Here is a 25,334-nt window from a genome sequence, read left to right on the forward strand (position 1 = left end):
TCCATGGATCGCTTTAACAGAATGTTAATAATGTTAATGCCATCTTGTTGATTTATTGTTATAATAAACAAATACAGTCCCTATGTACCGTATGTTGGATGTATATATCCATCTTGTGTCTTATCTTTCCATTCCAACAATAATTTACAGAAAAATATGGCATATTTTATAGATGGTTTGAATTGCGATTAATTACGATTAATTAATTTTGAAGCTGTAATTAACTCGATTAAAAATTGTAATCGTTTGACAGCCCTAATTTATTTATTTATTTATAATTGAGAAATCCGCAATGGACTGAGGGTGTGACGTTTGAGCCACAGAGTAGCGAGGGATGACTGTAATGGCATATATCTTAACATTTTACAATAATATACTGTATTTATTTTATTTTTAATTGAAAAATATCCGCGATGGACTGAGGGCGTGAAGTTTGAAGTGCAGAGTAGCGAGGGATCACTGTATATTATGTACAAGAACGAAAAACGTACAATATTCAGGGGTGAAAGTGGGCCAGAACGGTCAGGAACGTAGTTCCGGTATAAGATTCAGGGCCAGAACGCAGTTCACGTTGCTTTGATTCCGAAAATATGACAGCAACTTTCAAAACGCTATGTAAAAAAAAAAATGCTAAGCTGCCACACATGCATTTCAGCTCCAAGAAGAAAACAATCTACCAACATCAGATTTACATACACAAGTGTTAACAACAAGCATAATAAAGTGCTTGTTTGGCGTAATCCGTTTCCACCAATATTTATTATTATTCCACGGACTGCATGGAGGTTTCCCCAGCTGCTGCAGTTATCTGAGTCTGACGATGATGAGTCACGTCAATTGCCACGTTTACATGGAGCCAAGTATTCCAATTACAATCGGAGTATTTGTTCAAACCGAATAAATGTGTTCCATATAAACACCTCATTCGGAATGAACAGGCCCAAACCGAATGGAATTTCATTCCGATTCACAGGGGTGGAATATTCCTTTTCCCAAACCGATTAGAAGTAAAATTATATCATGTAAACAGGGAAGCGGAATGGTGTCTGGTTGAGTTCTTTCTGCACATGCTCCGTACTGACGTGGTGACGTCACTTGCAACATGGCTTCCAAGCACAGCGCACCTAATTGGAGTCCGGCGGAAAGATTGTATTTAATTCAAACTTTAAAAGAATTGAATATAATTGCTCGCTTAGACGGGCGTAAAACGAAGAACAGTGAACTATTTTAAAAAGTTCACGAGAGGTTACACGAAGCCGGAATAGACCGGAGCGTTGACCAGATTAGAAATCGGTGGAAAACGCTGACAACCGGCTATTACAAGGCAAAAGAGCAAAACAGCAGAAGCGGATACGACCCCACAAACACAACAAGTGGGTTAAAGTTAAAACAGCAGCACTCTGACGATCGATCTCCATGTTTTGCAACGTGACGCTTTGTTTTGATTAATCTGCGCATGTCAGACGGCAGTTGTCAAACGTCCTTTCGGAATAAAGGCAGACACATGTAAACGATGGATCGGAATAGATGAAGTGACATGTAAACAGCTGATGTGAAATTTCCATTCGGAATGATTTGAATCGGTATGAATAAAAGTCAGCATGTAAACGTGGCTAATGTGCGAATGCACGCAGCAAAGCAAAACTCCTGGACTCATTTATCCGTTCAACTGGCTGACATACTGACATGTGAACAGCAAAGATGGTTAGCTCTGATTGGTTCGTATGTGTATGTTTTCTGGAACAGCAAAAAAAAAACAAAAAAAAAAACGCTTGTTGAATTGATGCGACAAAATAAGATAAAAACATAAAATGGCTCAAAATTTTTTATGAGCAACAAAAGAGTTGAGGAGGCTTGTTTATCATATTTAGTTTTATTTACTCTGATGGGGAGGTTCAGAACATCTTAGCTGTCAATGTGCACTTTGGACTTACAGTTGTGGTCAAAAGTTTACATACACTTGTGAAGAACATAATGTCATGCTCTCTTGAGTTTCCAGTTATTTCTATAACTCCGATTTTTCTCTGATAGAGTGATTGGAACAGATACTTCTTTGTCACAAAAAACATTCATGAAGTTTGGTTCTTTTATGACTATATTATTGGGTGAACAGAAAAAAGTGATCAAATCTGCTGGATCAAAAATATACATAAAGCAGCGTTAATATTTGGTAACATGTCCCATGGCCATTTTCACTTCAATTAGGCGCTTTTGGTAGCCATCCACAAGCTTCTGGCAAGCTTCTGGTTGAATCTTTGACCACTCCTCTTGACAGAATTGGTGCATTTCAGTTAAATTTGATGGCTTTCTGACATGGACTTGTTTCTTCAGCATTGTCCACAAGTTCTCAATGGGGTTTAAGTCAGGCCATTCGAAAACCTTAATTCTAGCCTGATTTAGCCATTCCATTACCACTTTTGATGTGTGTTTGGGGTCATTGTCCTGTTGGAACACCCAACTGCGCCCAAGACCCAATCTTCGGGCTGATGACGTTAGGTTATCTTGAAGAATTTGAAGGTAATCCTCCTTCTTCATGATCCCACTTACTCTCTGTAAAGCACCAGTTCCATTGGCAGCAAAACAGCCCCACAGCATAATACTACCACCACCGTGCCTGACGGTAGGCATGGTGTACTTGGGTTTAAAGGCCTCAACATATTGCTGGGCATTGTGGCCAAACAGCTCGATTTTTGTGTCGTCTGACCACAGAACTTTCCTCCAGAAGGTCTTATCTTTGTCCATGTGATCAGCAGCAAACTTCAGTCGAGCCTTAAGGTGCCGCTTTTGCCTCTCAGTCCATGGAGATGCAAAACACGCTTGACTGAGGACACTGACACCTGTGTTCCAGCAGCTTCTAATTCTTGGCAGATCTGCTTTTTGGTGATTCTCGGTTGAATCTTCACCCTCCTGACCAATTTTCTCTCAGCAGCAGGTGATAGCTTGCGTTTTCTTCCTGATCGTGGCAGTGACAAAACAGTGCCATGCACTTTATACTTACAATTGTTTGCACTGTTGCTCTTGGGACCTGCAGCTGCTTTGAAATGGCTCCAAGTGACTTTCCTGACTTGTTCAAGTCAATGATTGTTCAAGTCAATAATCACTCACAAGAAATTGCTAATTCGTGTTGCTGTATGTATATTTTTGACCCAGCAGATTTGATCACTTTTTCTGTTAACCCATAATAAAGTCATAAAAGAACCAAACTTCATGAATGTTTTTTGTGATAAAGAATTATCTGTTCCAATCACTCTATCGGAGAAAAATCAGAGTTGTAGAAATAACTGGAAACTCAAGAGAGCCATGACATTATGTTCTTCACAAGTGTATGTAAACTTTTGACCACTAGTGTATATTTGTTTATTTATGTTAGGCTACCGTATTTCTCGGACTATAAGTTGCACCTGAGTATAAGTCGCACCAGCCAGAAAATGCCCAACAAAGAGGAAAAAAACATATATAAGTCGCACCGGAGTATAAGTCCCATTTTGGGGGAAATTTACTTGATAAAATCCAACACATAGAACAGATATGTCATCTTGAAAGGCAATTTAAATTAAAAATACGATAGAGAACAACATGCTGAATGATAATGTTACATGATGCATGAACAACCAAATGCGAACGTGGCCGGTATGTTAACGTAACAAAGCTATTAAGAGTTATTCAGATAACTATAGCATAAAAAACATGCTAACAAGTTTACCAAACGATCAGTGTCACTCCAAAACACGAAAATAACATGTGAAATGATGATATAATAATGTGTTAATAATTTCACACATACAGTAAGTTGCTCCAGAGTATGAGTCGCACCCCCAGCCAAACTAGGGAAAAAAACTGCGACTTATAGTCCGAAAAATATGGTACTTATTCATTTCCTTTTGATTTAAAAAAGTCAATGTTTGCGCGATCTTCAAAATATATTCCATTTCACTCCGCATAATATGAGTCATTTGTACCTATTTTTCTGAATGTATGTTACTTATATCTTTATTATTTAACAAAAAAGTAAATGTTTACATTAACTACAATTGTACTATATATATGTTCTTAAGTAGTTAAAATTGAGATTTGGCATTTAGTATGTGAGGAAATGAGGGAAAATAAAAATTAGGAGATGGAGGTTGGGGTTATTGCTGTTTTGTTAACTTTAATTTTGCAAATCATTGAAAAAATACGATTTTGAATGAAAATCAGTTTTTGTATGTGTTGTAGAAATAACTGTGCTAAAACAGTTTTCTTTGCATTTCAGTAGTTTAAGAGGTTTGACCCCAGAAAAAAATAAATAAATTGGAAAAAAATAAAATAATAATAATAATATTTCTGGCTCCGCGGCGACCTTCACGTCGGACTCTCTTGGAAATTCTATCCATTTTCACCCCTGACAATAATTAAGTTGTTTTCAATGAAATATACTGTAGGTATACGGTATATTTTTACATAAATGTTATTTGTTGCATTGAGTGACGTCTCCTTCAGGCCATATTGAATATCTAATAAGTTAAAAAGAAATATCAACATGTAACTGGAATGTACATTACAGTAGTTGATTTTGTAGGCGGAACCATATTTGGACGGCTGGTTTCCAATCGGTCCTTAAACACAACCGGAACAAGCATGTATAACCATTGCAAGTAGCATTGTGTTGGTATTGAAAAACAAACAAAAAAGTCCAGCTTTCTCTTTAAGCACACTCTCATAAACACTGTCCCGTTGCGATGCGTAAACCATAGAATAAGCGATGGAGTGTGATATTCTGGACTCTTTGGAGCAACTTGGGTGAGTTCATAACCTGCTACTATGCTAACGCATAGCTTTTACATTGTCTTTTCCATGTTAACTTCGACTGTAAACTCAGTTTCAATTAAATATATTTTTCCCGCTCAGCTATGACGGTCCTCTGACCGAGGAGGGGGCGTTGCTCGAAGCCGCGCGGGGTGGCCTGTCGTCGGTGCAGTATGTGGGCTTGTGCCGGTGGTTGGTGTCCCGTTTAAAGCCGCTGTGTGACCTGGAGGAGAATATCACTACCGGTTCTGGTGAGCCCAAAAATGACACAAATCAATCTTATTTAGTTCCTATTAGTCTTGAAAAAATTAATAGCTACAATGACAAGAGCTGAATCCGAAATGGAGAGCTGTACATTCACAAAATTTAGTAAGGATTTGGATTTTTTTAAAAAGCGATTCCATGGGCTAGGGCTGAATTTTCCCATCAAATCGGTAACACCCTTGCAATGTCTGATTTTCACTATTCTGTCCTTCAAAATGTGACATGTCAGCAGTGAACAAAGGTTTTTGAATGTTGGATGAGATATGCAATCACCATCACCTTCTTTCATCCTCAGCGACCTTTTAAATTAGATAAACAGTAACACCATGTAACACATATTTTTTCCCCCAGGTTTTAAGTGGTATTTCCTAGTTTGTTTCATCGCATTGACATATAAAAACACTGTTTCCCAAAATGTTTTGGGTTGTGGTCACAACTTTTACATTCTATTTTCCACTTTTCTTTACCATTTTAGTTTCTAATGTAAGGTTTGTTGCCAAAAAGCTCAATCTTGGTCCCACACAAAAATACACACGGTCCCAGTTGAAGCCTGGGACCGTGTGCTTTGGTCAGATGAGACCAAGATTGAGCTTTTTGGCAACAAACACTCTAAGTGGGTCTGGCGTGCCACGAAAGATGCTCATGCTGAAAAGCACCTCATACCCACTGTGAAGTATGGGGGTGGGTCAGTGATGCTGTGGGGCTGTTTCGCTTCCAAAGGCCCTGGGAACCTTGTTAGGGTGCATGGCATCATGAATGCTTTGAAATACCAGGACATTTTAAATCAAAATCTGTTGCCCTCTGCCTGAAAGCTGAAGATGGGTCGTCACTGGGTCTTTCAGCAAGACAATGACCCTAAACATATGGCCAAATCTACACAGAAATGGTTCACCAGACACAAAATCAAGCTCCTCCCATGGCCATCTCAGTCCCCAGACCTTGTTTTGTTGGGGGTTGTACAAAGTATTAACACCAGGGGTGCTAATAATTGTGACACACATTATTTGATGTCAAATAATTATTTCTTTATGTGGGATTTTTTTCCCCACTGAATGAATGCACTTGTTGGATTTTTCTTTTTTTCCATTAAAATAATATTCACATTATTTGAATTAAAAAAATATATATTAGAAGCTTAAAAACATCTTTTTCAGGGGTGCCAATAATTATGGAGGGCACTGTAAATGTTTGCAGAAGTTCCACCGACGTAATTTCTATCACAGATTTAGTAGTTGCAGTGTTGGATTTGGCCCCGAGTCTGTCACAAATAGACAATGAAAGTAAATAAACTTGTATAGCACTTTTCCACCTTTCAAGGCGCTCTGCACTACATTGCCATCTACCTACTGGTGCTGCGTCACCAGTGTATGTATGTATAATAAATATATATATATATATAGTATACCAGTGCATGTATGTATAATAAATATATATATATACACAGTATACCAGTGCAGTGTAGTAGGAATGTGGGGTTCAGTATCTTGCTCAAGGACTTAAGCGAGTTCAGCAGAGAATTGAACTCACGACCTTTGGGTTGGGGGACAACTACTCTACCACTGAGCCATGCCATCCCCAGTGAAAGTAGCTGTTGAAAGTAGTTGTTGTTTCAAAAGTAATGAGTCGTGTTAACCACCCGTATACCTTAATTCATCAAGAAAGAGGATCAAAAAGGACTCGCTGATGATAAGTCAGACTGTATTAAAAACACCTTTCTCCACAGATGACTTGGAAAGCTTGGAGGTGGACATGAGGGGCTTGCTGAAGGAGCTTTGCTGCCCTTATGACGCGTCTGCAATACGGAACGGAAACGCTAAAGACTACCTCAAATTTATCTGTAAGTCACCGTTCGTCTGTCGACTTCAGCAACACAGTTGGAACCTCTAATGTCTGATGACTCTGAAGTGTTTGTGAGAGGGATTACTTCCAAAATGGTACCTTGCAAACATGTTACCCAAAGACCAGGAAAGATTTTGTGTGGAGAATGCAGGGTTTCCCTTAGGATTTTTTCAAGCTGTGGTGGTGGGCTGCATCGGAGTCGGACAGCCTCACCATGTCGTGCCACGGCAAAAAAAAAAAAAATCACGTTTTTTTCCCAAGAAGAACCATAACAAAGATATATTTGAAATATTTCATTAGCCGGGCTAATGTCGTAGCTCTCAGCTACGGTGCATGTACAGTACGTAAAATGCATAGCTGATTACATCTACGTTACCCAACGTAATAATACGACTTTTGTTCTCGTAGCAATAGTACGACTTACATCTCGTAGTCCAGGGGTCAGCAACCCAAAATGTTGAAAGAGCCATATTTGACCAAAAAACAAACTGATACAGTATGTCAGGAGCCGCAAAAAATTAAAAGCCTTGTATAAGCCTTATAATGAAAGCAACACCGGCTTTATGTATAGGTATTAGCTATTTTAGCCCACTATCAAAATGACTAAGTTGGCTACAAATGCATACTTAGACTTCATGATTAAATATTTATTTTCCCTGCAGTAGATCCTACAGAGAATGACGCACCACGTGACTACTGTGTTGTACGATGCCACCTCAAGTTTAACTTCAAAATTAAAAAAAAAAAGAATAAAAAAAACTCATTTGAAAAGCGTGGCGGCTTTTATTTTGGTGTGGGGGTGCGCCACAATCTCTTTTATGTTGGGGAAACCCTGCAATGCAACACCTGTCTCTTTTTGGCTGCTCAAAACAATATGGCATGGCCAGATTTGGGCAATTTATAAGCTGTCTCCGGACACTAATGACGTCACATCACTGGACCGTAAGCACAGTGGAGGCGTCTCCATTTTTTCAGATGAAAAGTGAGGGTCTGGGGGACAAGTCATTCTTTATAGATCAGGGTATCCGCGGGTATCTTAAAAAGTCTAAAAATATTTGAAATCTAGTCATTTGAATTTAAGGCATTATAATGCCTAAAATTCATTTTCTTGAGCAAATAATTAATGAAAAAAATTGTTTCTGATTCAAATTATTTTCATTTCCTTGTTTTCACCCCGCTGTTTTTTTGTTTGTTTGTTTTTTAGATTTAATGCACAACCAACCTGATTGCTAATCACCTGTTCAACGTTTCTCTTGTAGTGTTTTTAAGCTCTGAGCTTCAGGCGGCACAGATTATCATTAGCGGACGACATGACATTCGGGGACAGAATGGGTGTCCGGCATCTCGGGATCTGCGGGAAATCTGCCAGACCTTGAGCATGTCAAACTGTAAGGGACAGGATGCAGTGGATGTCCTCTCTCTCATTCAAAACAAGGTGAGGTTCTCTGTCCTTTATGTTGAAATGGTCATAATGTCATTATACTGATGTGTAATGTGTTACTACAGGTGTACACGCTTGTTGAAAAGTGCCCTGATGTTACAGAAGGAAAACCTGCTATGAAGAAAGCTCTCAGCAGTGAACAGTGGGTGGGTGATGATGACTATGAAGTTGGATCGTTTTGTGCTATCACACCGAGTTGCTGCAACATAGTTGTTAGGACTCAAAGTGTACTGTGCTGTATCTTATTGTACGAATGACAATTTCCACTTGCGTGTCCTCTCACAGGAGACGTTACGCAGCGTTAACGCCACCATGTCTGCAGAGTACGAGTGTCGTCGCAGGATGCTCATCAAGCGTCTGGATGTCACCGTTCAGTCTTTCGGGTGGTCTGACAGGGCCAAGGCACGTTCATCCATTAGCTACAGTGCAACTTCCAAAACCGAATGCCCAGAAAGTGGTACAATTCACAGTTTAACCAACATAATGTAGGAAAATGTACTGAAATTCTACCAATGTGTGTGTTTATAGTGATGTCAGGACTATTCAGATGAAGCCAATGTTTTGTTGATAGCCATTTTGACTAACATAAAAGCGTGTTTGTGGGATACTGTTGGAGGTTAACGTCCTCCTGGCAGTACACTATTTGGCTCCAGAATACTTTAATAGCTCTGAGATTTATTTGATGACCAATGTAACAAAGAACTAGCATAACTGATCTTACTGTTAGCAGTGTTGTTAGTAACGGCGTTAGAATATAATAGCGTTACTAACGGCGTTATTTTCTTCAGTTGTGAGTAATCTAATTAATTACTTTTCTCATCTTGGCAATACCGTTACCGTTACAGAGGCGTGAAAGGCACGCGTTACTATTTTGATTGGCTGACGCGAGAAAAGTCTGAGAAAGACGGACTCACGGAGACGAGAGAGCAGAGCAGGAGTGGGGAGGAGGCAAGGGAGTGTGACGCCGTTACAAACACGATGCTACTATGCTAGGTGGCTCCAATAATCCCTGACTGTAGCCAATAGCTTACAAACTACGCCCACATGATGCTTCGGTAGATATCACACATATATACAGAACTAGATGCAAATGACAGACACGGCGCCATTAGCAACATATTTACCATTTACCATATATAATAAAGAACTAGATGCGTTAGTAAACAGCCGCCATCTTAAAGCAGTAGACTTCTCATGAAGGCTCTGTTGTAGAGAACCTTCCTAGCAAACCTAAGTCACTTTTTATCTAAAATGCCCCTAAATCGGCAAAATTTAACTTAAATCTATCTTTAAATGATGAAACAGTTTCAAAAACTTACACATGTCGAAAATAGATGGAAGGGAACTAATGCAATAACGGGAGCAATTTTAACAACTTTAACGGTTGATTCGCAACATTAAATGACTTCCACACATAGCAAAGGTTGTTATTAGGGATGTCCCGATCCAGGTTTTTGCACTTCTGATCCGATACCGATATTGTTTTGCACTTCCGATCCGATACCGATACTGGCAGATACCGATACCGGCCTCTCTGAGCATGTATTAAAGTTTAAAGTTATTTAGCCTCCTTACTTAGTTGTCAGACTCATGTTGAAAAGGGTTTTAGTAGTCTTGATAACAACTTGCCAGCTGAATTAGGTGAGTTGGAATAACACATAATGGTTGGTAACAAGAAACTGACCTGTTTATTAAAAAAAGCAAAACACACAAACAACCTCAAACTATTAACTATTACACACTCCCTTTGATTTGCTTTGCTTTTATTTGTAGGCACAAGCCCGAAAAAAACATAATTTTATGCTTTATTTGTGAGGACTCAGGAGCGATGCGTGTTTACGTTTTGTGTGATCACGTTTGGTGACGCCAGTGCATAGTATATGCATAATGATAACAAATTATAGCCTGTCTTTTGTAACAAATTCTCCCAGTTAAACAAGACTGTAAGATGGATATTCAATAAACATTTATATATTTTATATTTGCATGTGTGTTCTAACAGGTGGATAGTGGATTTGACATTTATTTTAATCTCCTCGAGTTGGCAGAAAAAAAAATGCAAGTTTTCTCAATGTTTAAATACTCTACATATTTTTATCATTATAAATGCATTTACACAGCGAAATAACGCTGGAAAAGTACATACATACATACATCGTTTTAGTATAAATATATGAATATATATTTTTTGAAAAAAGTCTGCCCGATGCGTCTTAATCCCACTTTACTCACGAGAGATAATGGCTCGTCATCCAGAATGATGCCTTCGGCAATGACTCTTCCCCGGGCTTTGGGACTGTCAAGTGCCAGTTTGTCACGCATAGCAAAAGTTTCTGCCAGTGTTCGTTGCGTATGACCTTTCTTTCTGTCTTCTGTTTTCTCCTTATACTCCTCATATACTCCTCATACTCTTGTACTGTTTGTGGTGGTATTTCGATAAATGCTTGATTGGTTTGGTTGTATTAACACTTCTTACAGCTTTACCACCACGCTTGACTTTATTGTGGCATATGTTGCACTCTGCCTCTTCGTCTTTGTCGTCCTTTAAAGTGAAATAATCCCACACAGCTGACATTTTTACCGATAGTCTCTCAGTCAATTGCGATAATGGGGGGTAATGGGTAATGTAGTGTGTTGAAGGTGTGCGTAAAATTCGGACCGGATTTTAGGGAAACCGAAGCAAAAACTGGAATAGATTATGTAAGTCGGTGCACTGGAAAACCCGGACCGGACTTAAAAAAAAAAAAAAAAAAAAAAACTGGATCGGAAGTCGGGATCGGAATTTTTCCGTGTCGGCCGATCCGATACGCATTTTTTTGCCCATATCGGCGTCCGATCCGATCCAGATATCGGATTGGGACATCTTTAGTTGTTATGTAGTTATTGCAATATCTGCAATACCTCTGTGTCTAGTTAGGCTAGGCTAGGGCCAAATGTCCCAAAAAACCTTTAAACTTTAGATTGTGTGACCTGTTCTTGGTCATGAAAATTATCAATAGTTACTTTGTCAAGTAAGTTATTACTCTTACCTTCAGGTAACTGAGTTGCTAACGCAATTACTTTTTGGGAGAAGTAATTCGTAACTGTAATTACTTTTTAAAAGTAAGATTAACAACACTGACTGTTAGTTCCACAGTATGCAGCCAGTCTCATTTCTTTCATCTACAATATTCCTTTTGTCAGTTTCAATTTACCGTCATTTATGGACTATAAAGCGCACCTGACTATAAGCCGCAGGTGTCCATAGCCTAACATTGGATATTTGCATAGATGTTACACAGAAATATTTGATTGATCAAATATATATTTATCACTAATCAACACGCATCAACAGCACCAACTCGTGTTGTCTGAATGCTTCAAAACTAACTTTAGAAAACAGGTCACTACATTTGCAAAAATAATTAATCCACTTTACGTTGCTTCTAAACTTGAAGTGGATAAAATCCTCGTAAAAATGGTTAACATTTAGCCCTGCCCTTATATAGCAACTTTGTTGTAGCATAGTGTGGTAATAAATTCTTCCGACTGCCAGTTGAAAACAGCTAATCAACGCTAGCATCGCGTTCTCTTGTCGTACTTTTGGCTGTGGCGCAGTTGGTAGCTCAAGTTGTCCTGGGACCTGAGGGTCAGCGGTTCGATTCCCGGCTACGACTGCCCACTGTCAAAATGCCCCTGGGCAAGGCACTGAGCCCTAATTTGCCCCCAATGGGTTAGCAGAGCCTTGCATGCAACATTGGTCTGTGAATGTGTGCGTGAAAGAAAATGTGTGCCAATGTAAAGTGCTTTGGGGATTGTACCCTTTGTTTTGGGGTGTGGTGTTACCACAGAAAATTACCTGTGATGGCAGCAATAAAGCAGACAGTTGTTAATATTGCAACGTAGCTGTAGTGTAGCAACTGAAGAGGTACACAGTTACACAGGCTATTGTTTTTAATGCTTATAGTGGACCCTAGAGTTATCAAGGTTTTGTCAAACATAGAAAAAAATATTCATTTCTGGGGGAAGGAATTTTGTTGAGCTGAAGGATGTTAGTCAGATTATGAAAGAATAATTTAGTGAAATGTTTTGTCGCAGTTCTGTGATATGTAGGTAGTCAGATGCATTTTTTCAGAGAATTTCTGCTCGTCGCGATTCTTTCCTTATGAATTTATGGTTGTATTATTAGATTTTTTTTTTCGATATCTATGTTTTGTTTCTAAACATATTTCCTATTTTTAACCTATTTCAGAATTTCTCATGTTTTCCTTTTGAAAGTCAGTTTTTACGTATTTTCTTCACCAGTTTATAAGAACAGGAAATGGAAATTCTTGCAACATTCCTAAAGTGTTCAGTTCACTTGAGATCTTCTAGTTATCATTTTTTAATTATTTGTAGTTGTTTTCAAATGTCACATTTCCCTTTTGTCTTTATTATTTGAATGTGTTATCCACATTTTAATATTCAGGCGAAGGTGGATAGCATGGCTCGGGCCTACCAGCCTAAGCGACATGTGTTGAGGGCCGAGACCACAGTTGACGCCGCTGCTCTGCTGGCCGCCAGAGAGGACATCTTTAACGTGGTTAAGACCAGCAGCGGCGCCAGCAGGGTGAACACCGCATGCGCCGTCAACAAGGTATGCACATACACTTCTGGCCAAAAGTATTGACACTCCTGCAATTATGTCAGATAATGCTCAATTTCTCCCAGAAAATGATTGCAATTACAAATGCTTTGGTAGTAATAGCTTCATTTATTTAGCTTGCAATGAAAAAACACAAAAGGGAGTGAAAAAAATTAAATCATTATATTTTTACATAAAACTCCAAAAATGAGACGGACAAAAGTATTGGCACCCTCAGCCTAATACTTGGTAGCACAACCTTTAGACAAAATAACTGCAAACAACCGCTTACGGTATCCATCAATGAGTTTCTTACAATGCTCTGCTGGAATTTTAGACCATTCTTCTTTGGCCAACTGCTTCAGGTCTCTGAGATTTGAAGGGTGCCTTCTCCAAACTGCCATTTTTAGATCTCTCCACAGGTGTTCAAAAGGATTCAGGTCCGGACTCATTGCTGGCCACTTTAGAAATCTCCAGTGGTTTCTCTCAAACCATTTTCTAGTGCTTTTTGAAGTGTTTTTTGGGTCATTATCCTGCTGGAAGACCCATGACCTCTGAGGAAGACCCAGCTTTCCCACACTGGGCTCTACGTTATGCTGCAAAATTTGTTGGTAGTCTTCAGACTTCATAATGCCATGCACACGGTTAAGCAGTCCAGTGCCAGAGGCAGCAAAGCAACCCCAAAACATCGGGGAACCTCCGCCATGTGTGACTGTGGGGATCGTGTTCTTTTCTTTGAAGGCCTCGTTTTTTTCCTGTAAACTCTATGTTGATGCCTTTCCCCCCCCCCAAAAAATACTCTTGTCTCATCTGACCAGAGAACTTTCTTCCAAAACGTTTTTGGCTTTCTCAGGTAAGTTTTGGCTAACTCCAGCCTGGCTTTTTTATGTCTCTGGGTCAGAAGTGGGGCCTTCCTGGGTATCCTACCATAGTCTCTTAATTCAGACGCCGACGGATAGTAGGGGTTGACACTGTTGTACCCTCGGACTGCAGGACAGCTTGAGCTTGTTTGGATGTTAGTCGAGGTTCTTTATCCGCCATCCGCACAGGATTTCGTTGAAATCTCTCCAATTTTTCTTTTCTGTCCACGACCAGGGAGGTTAGCCACAGTCCCATGGGCTTTACACTTATTGATGACACTGCGCACGGTAGACACAGGAACATTCAGGTCTTTAGAAATGGACTTGTAGCCTTGAGATTGCCCATGCTTCCTCCCAATTTTGTTTCCTCCTCAGACAGTTCTTTGGTCTTCTTTCTTTTCTCCATGCTCAATGTGGTACACACAAAGACACAGGACAGAGGTTGAGTCAACTTTAATCCATTTTAACTGGCTGCAAGTGTGATTTAGTTATTGCCACTACCTGTTATGTCCCACAGGTAAGTAACAGGTTCTGTTAACTCATTTTCTCCCAAAAACGTATAAATACTTTCTATTTTTAATTGTTTCAGTGTCCCAAAGACGTTTTTTTTTTTTCATAAGAGACATCTCTCGGTTCTGAGTCAACTGAGCTCCAAAGCACAAAGCTGAAAATCCATTTTAAAGCAATAAAACTGGCCACTGGAGGGTAGTAGCGCATTTGGTAAGACCCGATTCAGTGGCATCGAACGGCTGGAAAGCACGGCTGGGGCGCCAGCAGAAGGATGCCAGGCATCGGACGACAGAGCAGAACAACCGAGCAAAACGACCAGGACCACCAGATAGGGTTGTTCCGATCATGTTTTTTTGCTCCCGATCGTTTTAGTTTGAGTATCTGCCGATCCCGATATTTCCCGATCCGATTGCAATTACAAATGCTTTGGTAGTAATATGTTCATTTATTTTGCTTGCAATGAAAAAAAAACAGGAGAATGGGACAAAAAAATATCATTTTACACAAAACTCCAAAAATGGTCCGGACAAAAGCATTGGCACTAAGGTTGTTCCGATCATGTATTTTTGCTCCCAATCGTTTTAGTTTGAGTATCTGCCAATCCCGATATTTCCCGATCCGATTGCTTTTTTTTTTTTTTTTCTCCCGATTCAATTCCAATCATTCCCGATAATTTTTCCCGATCATATACATTTTGGCAATGCATTAAGAAAAAAATGAATAAAACTCGGACGAATATATACATTCAACATACAATACATAAGTACTGTATTTGTTTATTATGACAATAAATCCTCAAGATGGCATTTACATTATTAACATTCTTTCTGTGAGAGGGATCCACGGATAGAAAGACTTGTAATTCTTAAAGGATAAATGTGACTTTGTATATTGTGACTAAATATTGCCATCTAGTGTATTTGTTAAGCTTTCAGTAAATGATACTGTAGCCATTTAACTTCTGCCCAAATGCATGATGGGAAGTGCAACCACGACTGTGCGTAGGGCTACCAATTGATATATCTTCTCTGCGTTGGGAAAGAACAGAGGGTGTTATAAAAATGACCAACTACTACCTTTCTTCCCCACATTCCAACGATATATTTAATTGATGAGAGAGGTATTGTAAGGCTTTAGCCACATAAAAATTGGCTCCAAAGGCTGCCAAAATTCACTCTACTCATTTTACGCTGCCTTTTAGCTCTATATACTGTATGGGTAAAACGGCGCCATTATAGATTGAACGCGACAATGCGTGAGTGGGTCGGACAGCGCATGCATTAAATATTGTAACGTGATAAATGTAAAAAATATTAATTCTCGCCGTTAACGCGATAAAGTTGATAACCCTACCTTAAGCTTAAACTAAAGACTCTGGAAGAGTGTAACACATTATATCTGTAACGTTAAATACAATTAGAAAACGATTTAATTAAAAAATATATATATATATTAAAAAAAGGCATGTCCGATATTTTTTTGCCGATTCCGATACTTTGAAAATGAAGTGATCGGACCCGATCAATCGGCATCATCTCTACCACCAGTGCAGCGGACGATGTCGTTGAGTCCGTGCTGCTCGCCAAGCAGACCCCGCAGAGACAAAAAAAAAATCCATCTTTATGAGACGGTCGGCGATGAGGGAAAAGTTAACCCGGCTGTCGCGGCCACAACAGCGTCATTCTCTGTTAGTTATGTGTAAATAAATTGGTACTTTGCTATGAAAAGCTCTATTTGTCTTGTTGTTTATGTTATTTTGTAAAAGGAAAACATTATTCAGATGCTTGGGATGTAACTAAAGCAAAAAATAGCTGTTAAAGTCAAAGTTATGTTTGAAATGTATGCTTTCACATTCACATTTGTTTTTTCATCAGAAATTGGAAAATTGCTCAAAGCTATTTTCTAATGCTGATTTCTAAAGAATGGAAAAAGATACGAACTTACTTGTTTTTCCTGCTGAAAGAAGAGAGTCTAATCTTTCTTTTGGTGGCTTCCATGTTTATATAGCAATAGAACAGAATTTTCTGTGGGCCTTGCAAAATCTGTCAAAATCCAGTAAAACGGCCAGGAGTGAAGGGCCTTCCTCCGGTGAAAATGGCTGGGAGTGAAAGAGTTTATTCCAGAAATTAGAAAAGCATCACGTGATTTTTAAAGGGTGCCAATTAAAGATGTCCCGATCGATCGGGTCCGATCACGTCATTTTCAAAGTATCGGAATCGGCAAAAAAATATCGGACATGCCTTTTTTTTATATATATTTTTTATTTAAATAGTTTTCTAATTGTAAATAACGTTAACGTTACAGACAAAATGTCTTACACTCATCCAGAGTAGTTTTGGCTTAAAGTAGGGCTATCAAATTTATTGCGTTAACGGCGGTAATTATTTTTTCTTAATTAATCACGTTAAATAATTAACGCATGCGCTGCATGACCCACTCACGCATTGTCGCTTTCAATCTATAAAGGCGCCGTTTTACCAATATATAGAGCTAAAAGCAGCGTATAATGAGTAGAGAGAATTTTGACAGCCTTTGGTGCCTTTTTTTATTTGGCTAAAGCCTTACATTCACTCTTAGTAATTAAAATTAACGTGGGAGGCAATGTGCAATATGTTCGTTCCCAACGCAGAGAAGATATATCAATTGGTGCCCCTACGCACAGTCATGGTTGCACTTCCCATCATGCATTTGGGTTGAATGGCTGCAGTATCATTTATTGAAAGCTCAACAAATACACTAGATGGCAATATTTAGTCACAATATACAAAGTCACATTTATCCTTTAAGAATTACAAGTCTTTCTATCCGTGGATCCCTCTCACAGAAAGAATGTTAATAATGTAAATGCCATCTTGAGGATTTATTGTCATAATGAACAAATACAGTACTTATGTACTGTATGTTGAATGTATATATTCGTCCGAGTTTTATTCATTTTTTTCTTAATGCATTGCCAAAATGTATATGATCGGGAAAAATTATCGGGAATGATTGGAATTGAATCGGGAGCAAAAAAAAAAGCAATCGGATCGGGAAATATCGGGATTGGCAGATACTCAAACTAAAACAATCGGATCGGGAGCAAAAAAACATGATCGGAACAACCTTAGTGCCAATGCTTTTGTCCGGACCAGAGTTTTGTGTAAAATGATATTTTTTTGTCCCATTCTCCTGTTTTTTTTTCATTGCAAGCAAAATAAATGAACATATTACTACCAAAGCATTTGTAATTGCAATTTATATTGTGGGAGAAATTGAGCATTATCTAAAAGAATTGCAGGGGTGCCAATACTTTTGGCCAGCAGTTTAAGGATCTTTAAAGTTCTTTAGTGTTCATGGACAGTGGCGCCTCCAGAAATTTTTCATAGGGGTGGCCAGATGGGGCCACTTAAAATCTTGGGGTGGGCAAAACTAAAAGCCATAATTTCAGGTTTTCATTATATTATTGCAGTAAAAAGGTCAGGGGAAAACTATCAGAAAGACTTAAGGACACGGCTACTGATATACTTTGGTGTATTGTGTAATATTTGATGTTACTAATGATTTAATGCGTATAGTCCGTCCGTAACTGTCCAGTCAACATTTTGAGTTCCACAACAATTCTGTTTTATTGTGTTATGTATATATTAGGCATAAGGTGTACATTTAACTAGGGCTGTCAAACGATTAAAATTTTTAATCGAGTTAATCACAGCTTAAAAATTAATTAATCGTAATTCAAACCATCTCTAAAATATGCCATATTTTTCAGTAAATTATTGTTGGAATAGAAAGATAATACTGTACATAAGTACTGTATTTGTTTATTATAACATTAAATCCACAAGATGGCATTAACATTATTAACATTCTTTCTGTGAAAGGGATCCACTGATAGAAAGACTTGTAATTCTTATAAGATAAATATTGCCATCTAGTGTATTTGTTGAGCTATCAGTAAATGATACTGTAGTGACTTAACTGTTCTGCCCAAATGCATGATGGGAAGTGGTGCAACCATGACTGTGTGTGGTGGCTGCAAATGCTATATGTTCTCTGCGTTGCATTCACTACAGGGTGTTAAGAAAAAGATCAACTCCTGTCATTCTTCCCCACATCGCTTCCCACAATATTTACACTTGCTGTGGGAGAGATGACAAAGCTTTTGCCAATTAAAAGCACGGCCCCAATGAACTCTTGTATCTACTCCACTCTGTATATAAAACGGCCCTATTGTAGGCTGTTTGCGGCAATGCGTGAATGAGTCGTACTGCGAATGCGTTGTGATAAATATTTTCACGTAATTAAAAAATAATTACCGCCTGTTAATTAGATAAATTTGACAGCCCTACATTTAACAAAACAAAATACATGCGTTCATTTGGGATGAAATGCATAACTGATGCTACAACAATCTAACGATAGACTGGCAAGCGGGGTGGCCAGTGGGGTGGCCAACCAATTTATAGGGGTGGCCGTGGCCACCCCCTGGTGGCGCCACTGTTCATGGAAAAAGTAAAAACTAATTTCAAAGTCTGCTACATCCTTAAAACATGTTACTCGCTCATGTTCATCAGGTCCAAATGGGAAGAGTTCCTGACCGAGGCGGGCGCCCCTCAGAGATAGAAGCACCGCCCCCTGAGATGCCCCCCTGGCAAAAAAGGCAAGATGGCGGCAGCAACTGGGGAGGTCATGGGCAAGGAAGAGGTGGATGGCAAGAGAGTCGGGGTGACAGATGGGTGGGCGGAGGAGGCGGCGGTGGATGGTGGGGAGGGGGAGGAGGAGGAGATTGGCATGGTGGGACACGCAACCATGGTGGCAAGCGAGGACGGTACCAGTATTGATTTTCCTATTCTTTTGAATAAGTTGCCCTTTTATATGAATTTGACAGAAAAAAAAGTGTTATGAAATTGAAGACCGTTTTATACAAGCAATCAACCTCAATAACCTTAATGTATTTCATTTTATTCCTTTTCTAAATTCACATTGAATATAGTGGTGCCTTGAGATAAGAGTCATTATTCAGCTGATTTTTTTTTTTTGACAGTAAACACAATTCTGCAAATATTGAATTCTACTCCGACTTGAAGATTACATTCATATCAGTGTTGTTTTTGGCAGCCATTTTAATTTTCGTCGTAGCCTGTGTGGGGCGGGGAGGCGCAGCACGCCACATGAGTGACACGACCAAACACTGCTAAATGCGTGCTAACTACACACAAAATAAAATATCACAAATATGAATTTAACGGAAACTGGCTAATTTTCATCTTCTCGGTAAGTTTGTCTCCTAAGACACGTTTTCAACATGTTGACGTCATCGTCATGAAAAAATTGTTCGTTGACGAAAACAACACCGATTCAGATTTAAGAGAATTAACACGTTTTATTTTTATAAAAAATAGTTCTGGCTTATCGAAACTTGAAAGGCATCTTAGATTCTTAGCTTAATGCTAACATGCAAATCACCATTAACCTCTTTTCCCTTATCAAAAGATCAGTGATATTACAGTTGTAAGTCGATCCCAGTATGGCTTAATAGTATTACATCCCCACTTTTTGGAAAAAGCAGGACAAATTATTTTGATAGCAGAAAACTGTTTACATTTTATTTAGTTATGGTATCATCCTTGGTTTAAAAAAAAAAACCAAGTAGGACGTTATTTTTTTAAAAACTCAAATATTTTGAGTTAAGAGGGTCGACTGGGACACATTCGTAGCATTTCAATGGGCAAAGATGATTTGCAATGAGTGTTTTGAGTTATGAGCATGGCTGACAACAAACTCATCTCAAGGCAACACTGTAATACTGTATAATTATTCCTCCATTTCATTGAAGGACAGCAACCCTCAAATAGTGTTCATTCAAAATACTAAGTAGCTATTCAGTGCAGCACTCACTTTCAGTCCAACAAACATGACTACACTGGTATATGAACTACAAATGAGTCTACTCTTGTATGTAAGCCTGTCACAATAATTATTGACTTGTCATTCGACATATAAAATTTGACTTGTGACAGCCATTATCATGACATGGTTTACCTGCGAATCAAATTAGAAATCGCAGCAATACTTTGCTCTCAAATAGCGTATAGGCCTCATTTCATATATACAGTGGGGCTAGTAAGTATTTAGTCAACCACCAATTGTGCAAGTTCTCCGACTTGAAAAGATTAGAGAGCCCTGTAATTGTCAACATGGGTAAACCTCAACCATGAGAGACAGAATGTGGAAAAAAACAAACAGAAAATCACATCGTTTGATTTTTAAAAGAATTTATTTCCAAATTAGAGTGGAAAATAAGTATTTGGTCACCTACAAACAAGCAAGATTTCTGGCTGTCAAGGAGGTCTAAAGAGGCTCCACTTGTTACCTCTATAAATGGCACCTGTTTTAACTCATAATCGGTATAAAAAACACCTGTCCACAACCTCAGTCAGTCACTCTCCAAACTCCACTATGGCCAAGACGAAAGAGCTGTCGAAGGACACCAGAGACAAAATTGTAGACCTGCACCAGGCTGGGAAGACAATCTGCAATAGGTAAAACACTTGGTGTAAAGAAATCAACTTTGGGAGCAATTATTAGAAAATAGAAGACATACAAGACCACTGATAATCTCCCTCGATCTGGGGCTCTATGCAAGATCTCACCCCGTGGCGTCAAAATGACAACAGGAACGGTGGGCAAAAATCCCAGAACCACACGGGGGGACCTAGTGAATGAGAGTTGGGACCACAGTAACAAAGGCTACTATAAGTAACACAATGCGCTGCCAGGGACTCAAATCCTGCACTGCCAGAAATGTCCCCCTGCTGAAGCCAGTACACGTCCAGGCCTGTCTGTGGTTCGCTAGAGAACATTTGGTTGATCCAGAAGAGGACTGGGCGAATGTGTTATGGTCAGATGAAACCAAAATAGAACTTTTTGGTAGAAACACAGGTTCTTGTGTTTGGAGGAGAAAGAATACTGAATTGCATCCGAAGAACACCATACCCACTGTGAATCATGGGGGTGGAAACATCATGCTTTGCGGCTGTTTTTCTGCAAAGGGACCAGGAGGACTGATCCGTGTAAAGGAAAGAATGAATGGGGCCATGTATCGAGAGATTTTGAGTGAAAATCTCCTTCCATTAGCAAGGGCATTGGAGATGAGACGTGGCTGGGTCTTTCAGCGTGACAATGATCCCAAACACACAGCCAGGGCAACAAAGGAGTGGCTTCGTAAGAAGCATTTCAAGGTCCTGGAGTGGCCCAGTCAGTCTCCAGATCTCAACCCCATAGAAAATCTTTGGAGGGAGTTGAAAGTCCTTGTTGCCCAACGACATCCCCAAAAAATCACTACTCTAGAGGAGATCTACATGGAGAAATGGGCCAAAATACCAGCAACAGTGTGTGAAAAGGTTGTTAAGAGTTACATAAAACGTTTTGCCTCCGTTTTGCCAACAAAGGATACATAACAAAGTATTGAGATGAACTTTTGGTATTGACCAAATACTTACTTTCCACCATGATTTGCAAATAAATTCTTTAAAAATCAAACAATGTGATTTTCTGTTTTTTTTTTTCCACGTTCTGTCTCATGGTTGAGGTTCACCCATGTTGACAATTACAGGCCTCGCTAATATTTTCAAGTGGGAGAACTTGCACAATTAATGGTTGACTAAAAACGTATTTGCGCCACTGTATATGTACAGTGGTACCTCGATATACGATGGCTTCGACACACGATCTTTTCGACATCTGATGTAAAATTTGACTCGCCATGTGTTTCTATATCCGACGACATGCTCGAAACATTTTATGACAGCGCTGCAGTTTGTTTTGCCGGAAGACGGACGCACGGCGGAGTGCAGGTGGTTAAAAAGGTGACGTTTACCATTGAAATGCGGATGGAAATAATAGAAAAATATGAGCGTGGTGTGCGCATCCGTGAACTGTCTCGACAATACGGTGTTGACGGTACTCCACCGACCGCCAGTCTTTATAAGTTAAGGTGACAATTATTATTGTGTTAACATCGTCAAATCGCAAGCTTCGTCAGGTTTCTTCTTTATTCCATCAACTTGTGTAACACAACACGCCTACTGTCCGCCGCAGTTGACGCCAGCAACAAAACATTGAAAGTAAAATCTCTACCGCACTACATCACTGTCGCGGTGCGTTCAGGTACAGCAAGCAAAAACATCTGCCACATTATAATATTACCGTAATTTCCCGAGTATAAGGTGCACCCGTGTATAATGTGCACCCCAAATTTACTTGTAAAATCTAGGGAAAATTATTGTACCCATGTATAACGCGCACCCTAATTTTAGCACCAATTAATAGAAGAATACAAGAAAACAGAGCTCGTGTACAGATATAGAGAAGTCATTTTACTGTCTGGTGAAACACAGCACAAGCATAGCACATTGGTAGTTCAAAACATTATCGTAAACTGACAATATGTATGGTAATAATATGATGATAACTTCTTGAACTTACCAGAATCCAGGAGAAAACAAAACAGATGTGACTTTTCTTTTAAAGGCTTCTGTATAACTTGCTCGTTTCATCATGATGAATAAATGTTTCCTTCATGGATTGATACGGTAAAATGAAAGTAAGAACGCAAGTCGGCAATCCGAGAGAGCTCATCGCTGTTGGGTTAGAGTTTACCGAGGGACAGATATAGTTGACGGACACAGGACGTCTGTGATGCGTTACGTATGTTATGGTCCGAGTTGCGGAGCTGCAGTAAACGTTGACTCAATCAAGAAACTAAATTCTGTGCTTTATGAAGAGTGAAAAAAGCAGAAATTAACACAGACAAAATTGTTCGGCCGATCAGAGCGAAGTATTACCGAAACAAAATGGTGACGTCACGTACCGTAGTGATCGGCCACATACGTTTCTTCAACACAACATGGCCATGTCAATTTTTAAAAAATCGGTTTATATATATATATATATACGTGTATATATATATATATATACGTATATATGTATATATACGTATATATATGTATATATATGTGTATATATGTATATATATATGTGTGTATGTGTATATATATACGTATATATATATATATTAGGGCTGTCAAACGATTAAAATTTTTAATCGAGTTAATTACAGCTTAATTAATCGTAATTCAAACCATCTATAAAATATGCCATATTTTTCTGTAAATTATTTTTGGAATGGAAAGACGAGACAAGATGGATATATACATTCAACATACGGTACATAAGGACTGTATTTGTTTATTATAACAATAAATCAACAAGATGGCATTAACATTATTAACATTCTGTTAAAGCGATCCATGGATAGAAAGACTTGTAGTTCTTAAAAGAAAAATTTTAGTACAATTTATAGAAATTTTATATTAAAACCCCTCTTAATGTTTTCGTTTTAATGAAACTTGTAAAATTTTCAATCAAAAAATAAACTAGTAGCCCGCCATTGTTGATGTCAATAATTATTTACACAATGCTCATGGGTGGCTGAAGCCTATAAAATCAGTCGCACCCAAGCGCCAGCAGAGGGCGGCAAAACTCCATATAACACAATTAACAAGTGGTCAGTTCACTGTACTGTCATTTAAATCTGTCTGAGCGGGTAATCTGCGTTAATTGCGTCAAATATTTTAACGCACGTTAACGCACTAATTTTGACAGCCCTTATATATATATATATATATATATATATATATATATAATTTCTGTCGCCATCCCTGTACCCGTGTATAATGGGGACCATGATTTTACAAGTTGATTTTGGAGGAAAAAAAGTGTGTTATATTCGGGAAATTACGGTATTGATTTATAATTTATTAGTTTTGCTATGTGTAACTGCCATTTGTAATAGTACCAGCAGTATTTATTAAGGATTTAGTGTAGGTTTTCGGGCTGTGGAACAAATTAATGGAATTATAATGTATTATTATGGGAAAATCCTGCTCGACATAGGACCATTTCGACTTACAAACAAGGTCCTGGAACGAATTAACTTCGTATGTAGAGGTACCACTGTATATACAAAGAAATCTACCTGAATTAGCACTTATAACTGCACAAGTACAAATAGACTTCTGTTGCTAACCAAAACAGAAGCATCCATAGAAACCTTCACATTGCTAATGATTTATTATGTGGTGACTGTTTAGCGTTTTAGTAGACTGTGACGTGGCACAATGTTGTGATTGCCTTATTGGTTTGATTTTGTTTTGTTTGCCTTGCCATAGGTGTGTAAATAAAAGGCCTCACTTCTTGGACATTTCCAGATGTTTTTTGTAATCACATTTAAGATGCGGTTGTTCAACTATATTTCAAAGACACACAACTTAGTTTTTGCATCATAATGACTTTATACAGTTTGTACAGATCACTCAGAAAATGTATACATTACATTAACACCTGAACATTTACAAAACAGACTTTTTTCTTTTGCACTGTTTTTTTGGATCAGAAAAAAAAATCTCCAATTTGTGCGTGCATGTACGCTGGTGACTGACCCTGTGGTAATTCAGCACACGCGCGAGCTGTTTCACTGCAATCAAACTTTCCTTCATCCTAAAAAAAAACAGTCTGCAGGCACTTAGTCAAATGTTTAATTAAAAAAAAAACCCTTAAGTTTGAAACAAACAAGATTTCTTGCTTCTGTTTTATCCTTCATTTGTCCATAAGACACCTTGGCTATAATAGTTTTGACGCAGTTAGGTGGTACTGCACAGTTCTGTTGAAAGTGCTTTATCCAGCAATGTATAAAAACAATATAATACTGATTAGGAGAGTTATGGATCAGCCGTGTTGTAGCACACATCCGATTTTGAGGTGCTCAGATAAGGCGGGAGTTTCGGAGGTACTGAACTAGCACCTTGTAGATGAAGCTGTACTGGGATAAGGTCTGCACCATCATCATCCTCTGCTGGCGTAGCTTCATCAGCACGGCCTTAATGTCCGTCATCTGTGAGAGGATAACCATCGAAAAGGAAATTGAAGCAATTTAGACGGAAACAGCTCTGGCTCCTCAAGAAAAATGTTACAGGTTAGTATACAGTCA

General features: G+C 38.8%; 2 protein-coding genes across 7 annotated transcripts in view; one reads left to right on the forward strand and one right to left on the reverse strand.

Moving 5' to 3' along the window:
* The first annotated feature begins 4,603 nt into the window (after positions 1–4,603).
* On the forward strand, positions 4,604–24,543 carry fam98b (family with sequence similarity 98 member B). Its single transcript, XM_057859133.1, has 8 exons — positions 4,604–4,779; positions 4,888–5,036; positions 6,773–6,886; positions 8,148–8,323; positions 8,395–8,475; positions 8,615–8,731; positions 12,777–12,944; positions 18,859–24,543. Exons 1-8 carry the CDS (start codon positions 4,742–4,744, stop codon positions 19,123–19,125), a joined length of 1,110 nt encoding a protein of 369 aa, XP_057715116.1. The 5' UTR covers positions 4,604–4,741; the 3' UTR covers positions 19,126–24,543.
* The window catches only part of ptpn21 (protein tyrosine phosphatase non-receptor type 21), a 37,824-nt gene continuing 36,492 nt past the window's right edge, over positions 24,003–25,334 (reverse strand). For 3 of the 6 annotated variants that reach the window (XM_057859126.1, XM_057859128.1, XM_057859129.1), the window contains one exon: positions 24,004–25,238. In XM_057859126.1, coding sequence (XP_057715109.1) covers positions 25,110–25,238 — 129 coding nt within the window. In that variant the 3' untranslated portion in view covers positions 24,004–25,109. Of the gene's footprint in view, positions 25,239–25,334 lie in introns of all 6 variants that reach the window. The other 3 variants (XM_057859130.1, XM_057859132.1, XM_057859131.1) reach the window with 3 other exon arrangements.

This window comes from Corythoichthys intestinalis, chromosome 15 (assembly GCF_030265065.1).
Source record: "Corythoichthys intestinalis isolate RoL2023-P3 chromosome 15, ASM3026506v1, whole genome shotgun sequence".
In the NCBI taxonomy this organism is placed as follows: domain Eukaryota; kingdom Metazoa; phylum Chordata; class Actinopteri; order Syngnathiformes; family Syngnathidae; genus Corythoichthys; species Corythoichthys intestinalis.

Coding starts and splice junctions, on each gene's coding strand:
- fam98b (XM_057859133.1), top strand. CDS start 4,742: ATGGAGTGTGATATTCTGGACTCTTTGGAGCAACTTGG. Junction 5,037..6,772: donor GAATATCACTACCGGTTCTG/GTGAGCCCAAAA, acceptor CTTTCTCCACAG/ATGACTTGGAAAGCTTGGAG. Junction 6,887..8,147: donor AGACTACCTCAAATTTATCT/GTAAGTCACCGT, acceptor TTTCTCTTGTAG/TGTTTTTAAGCTCTGAGCTT.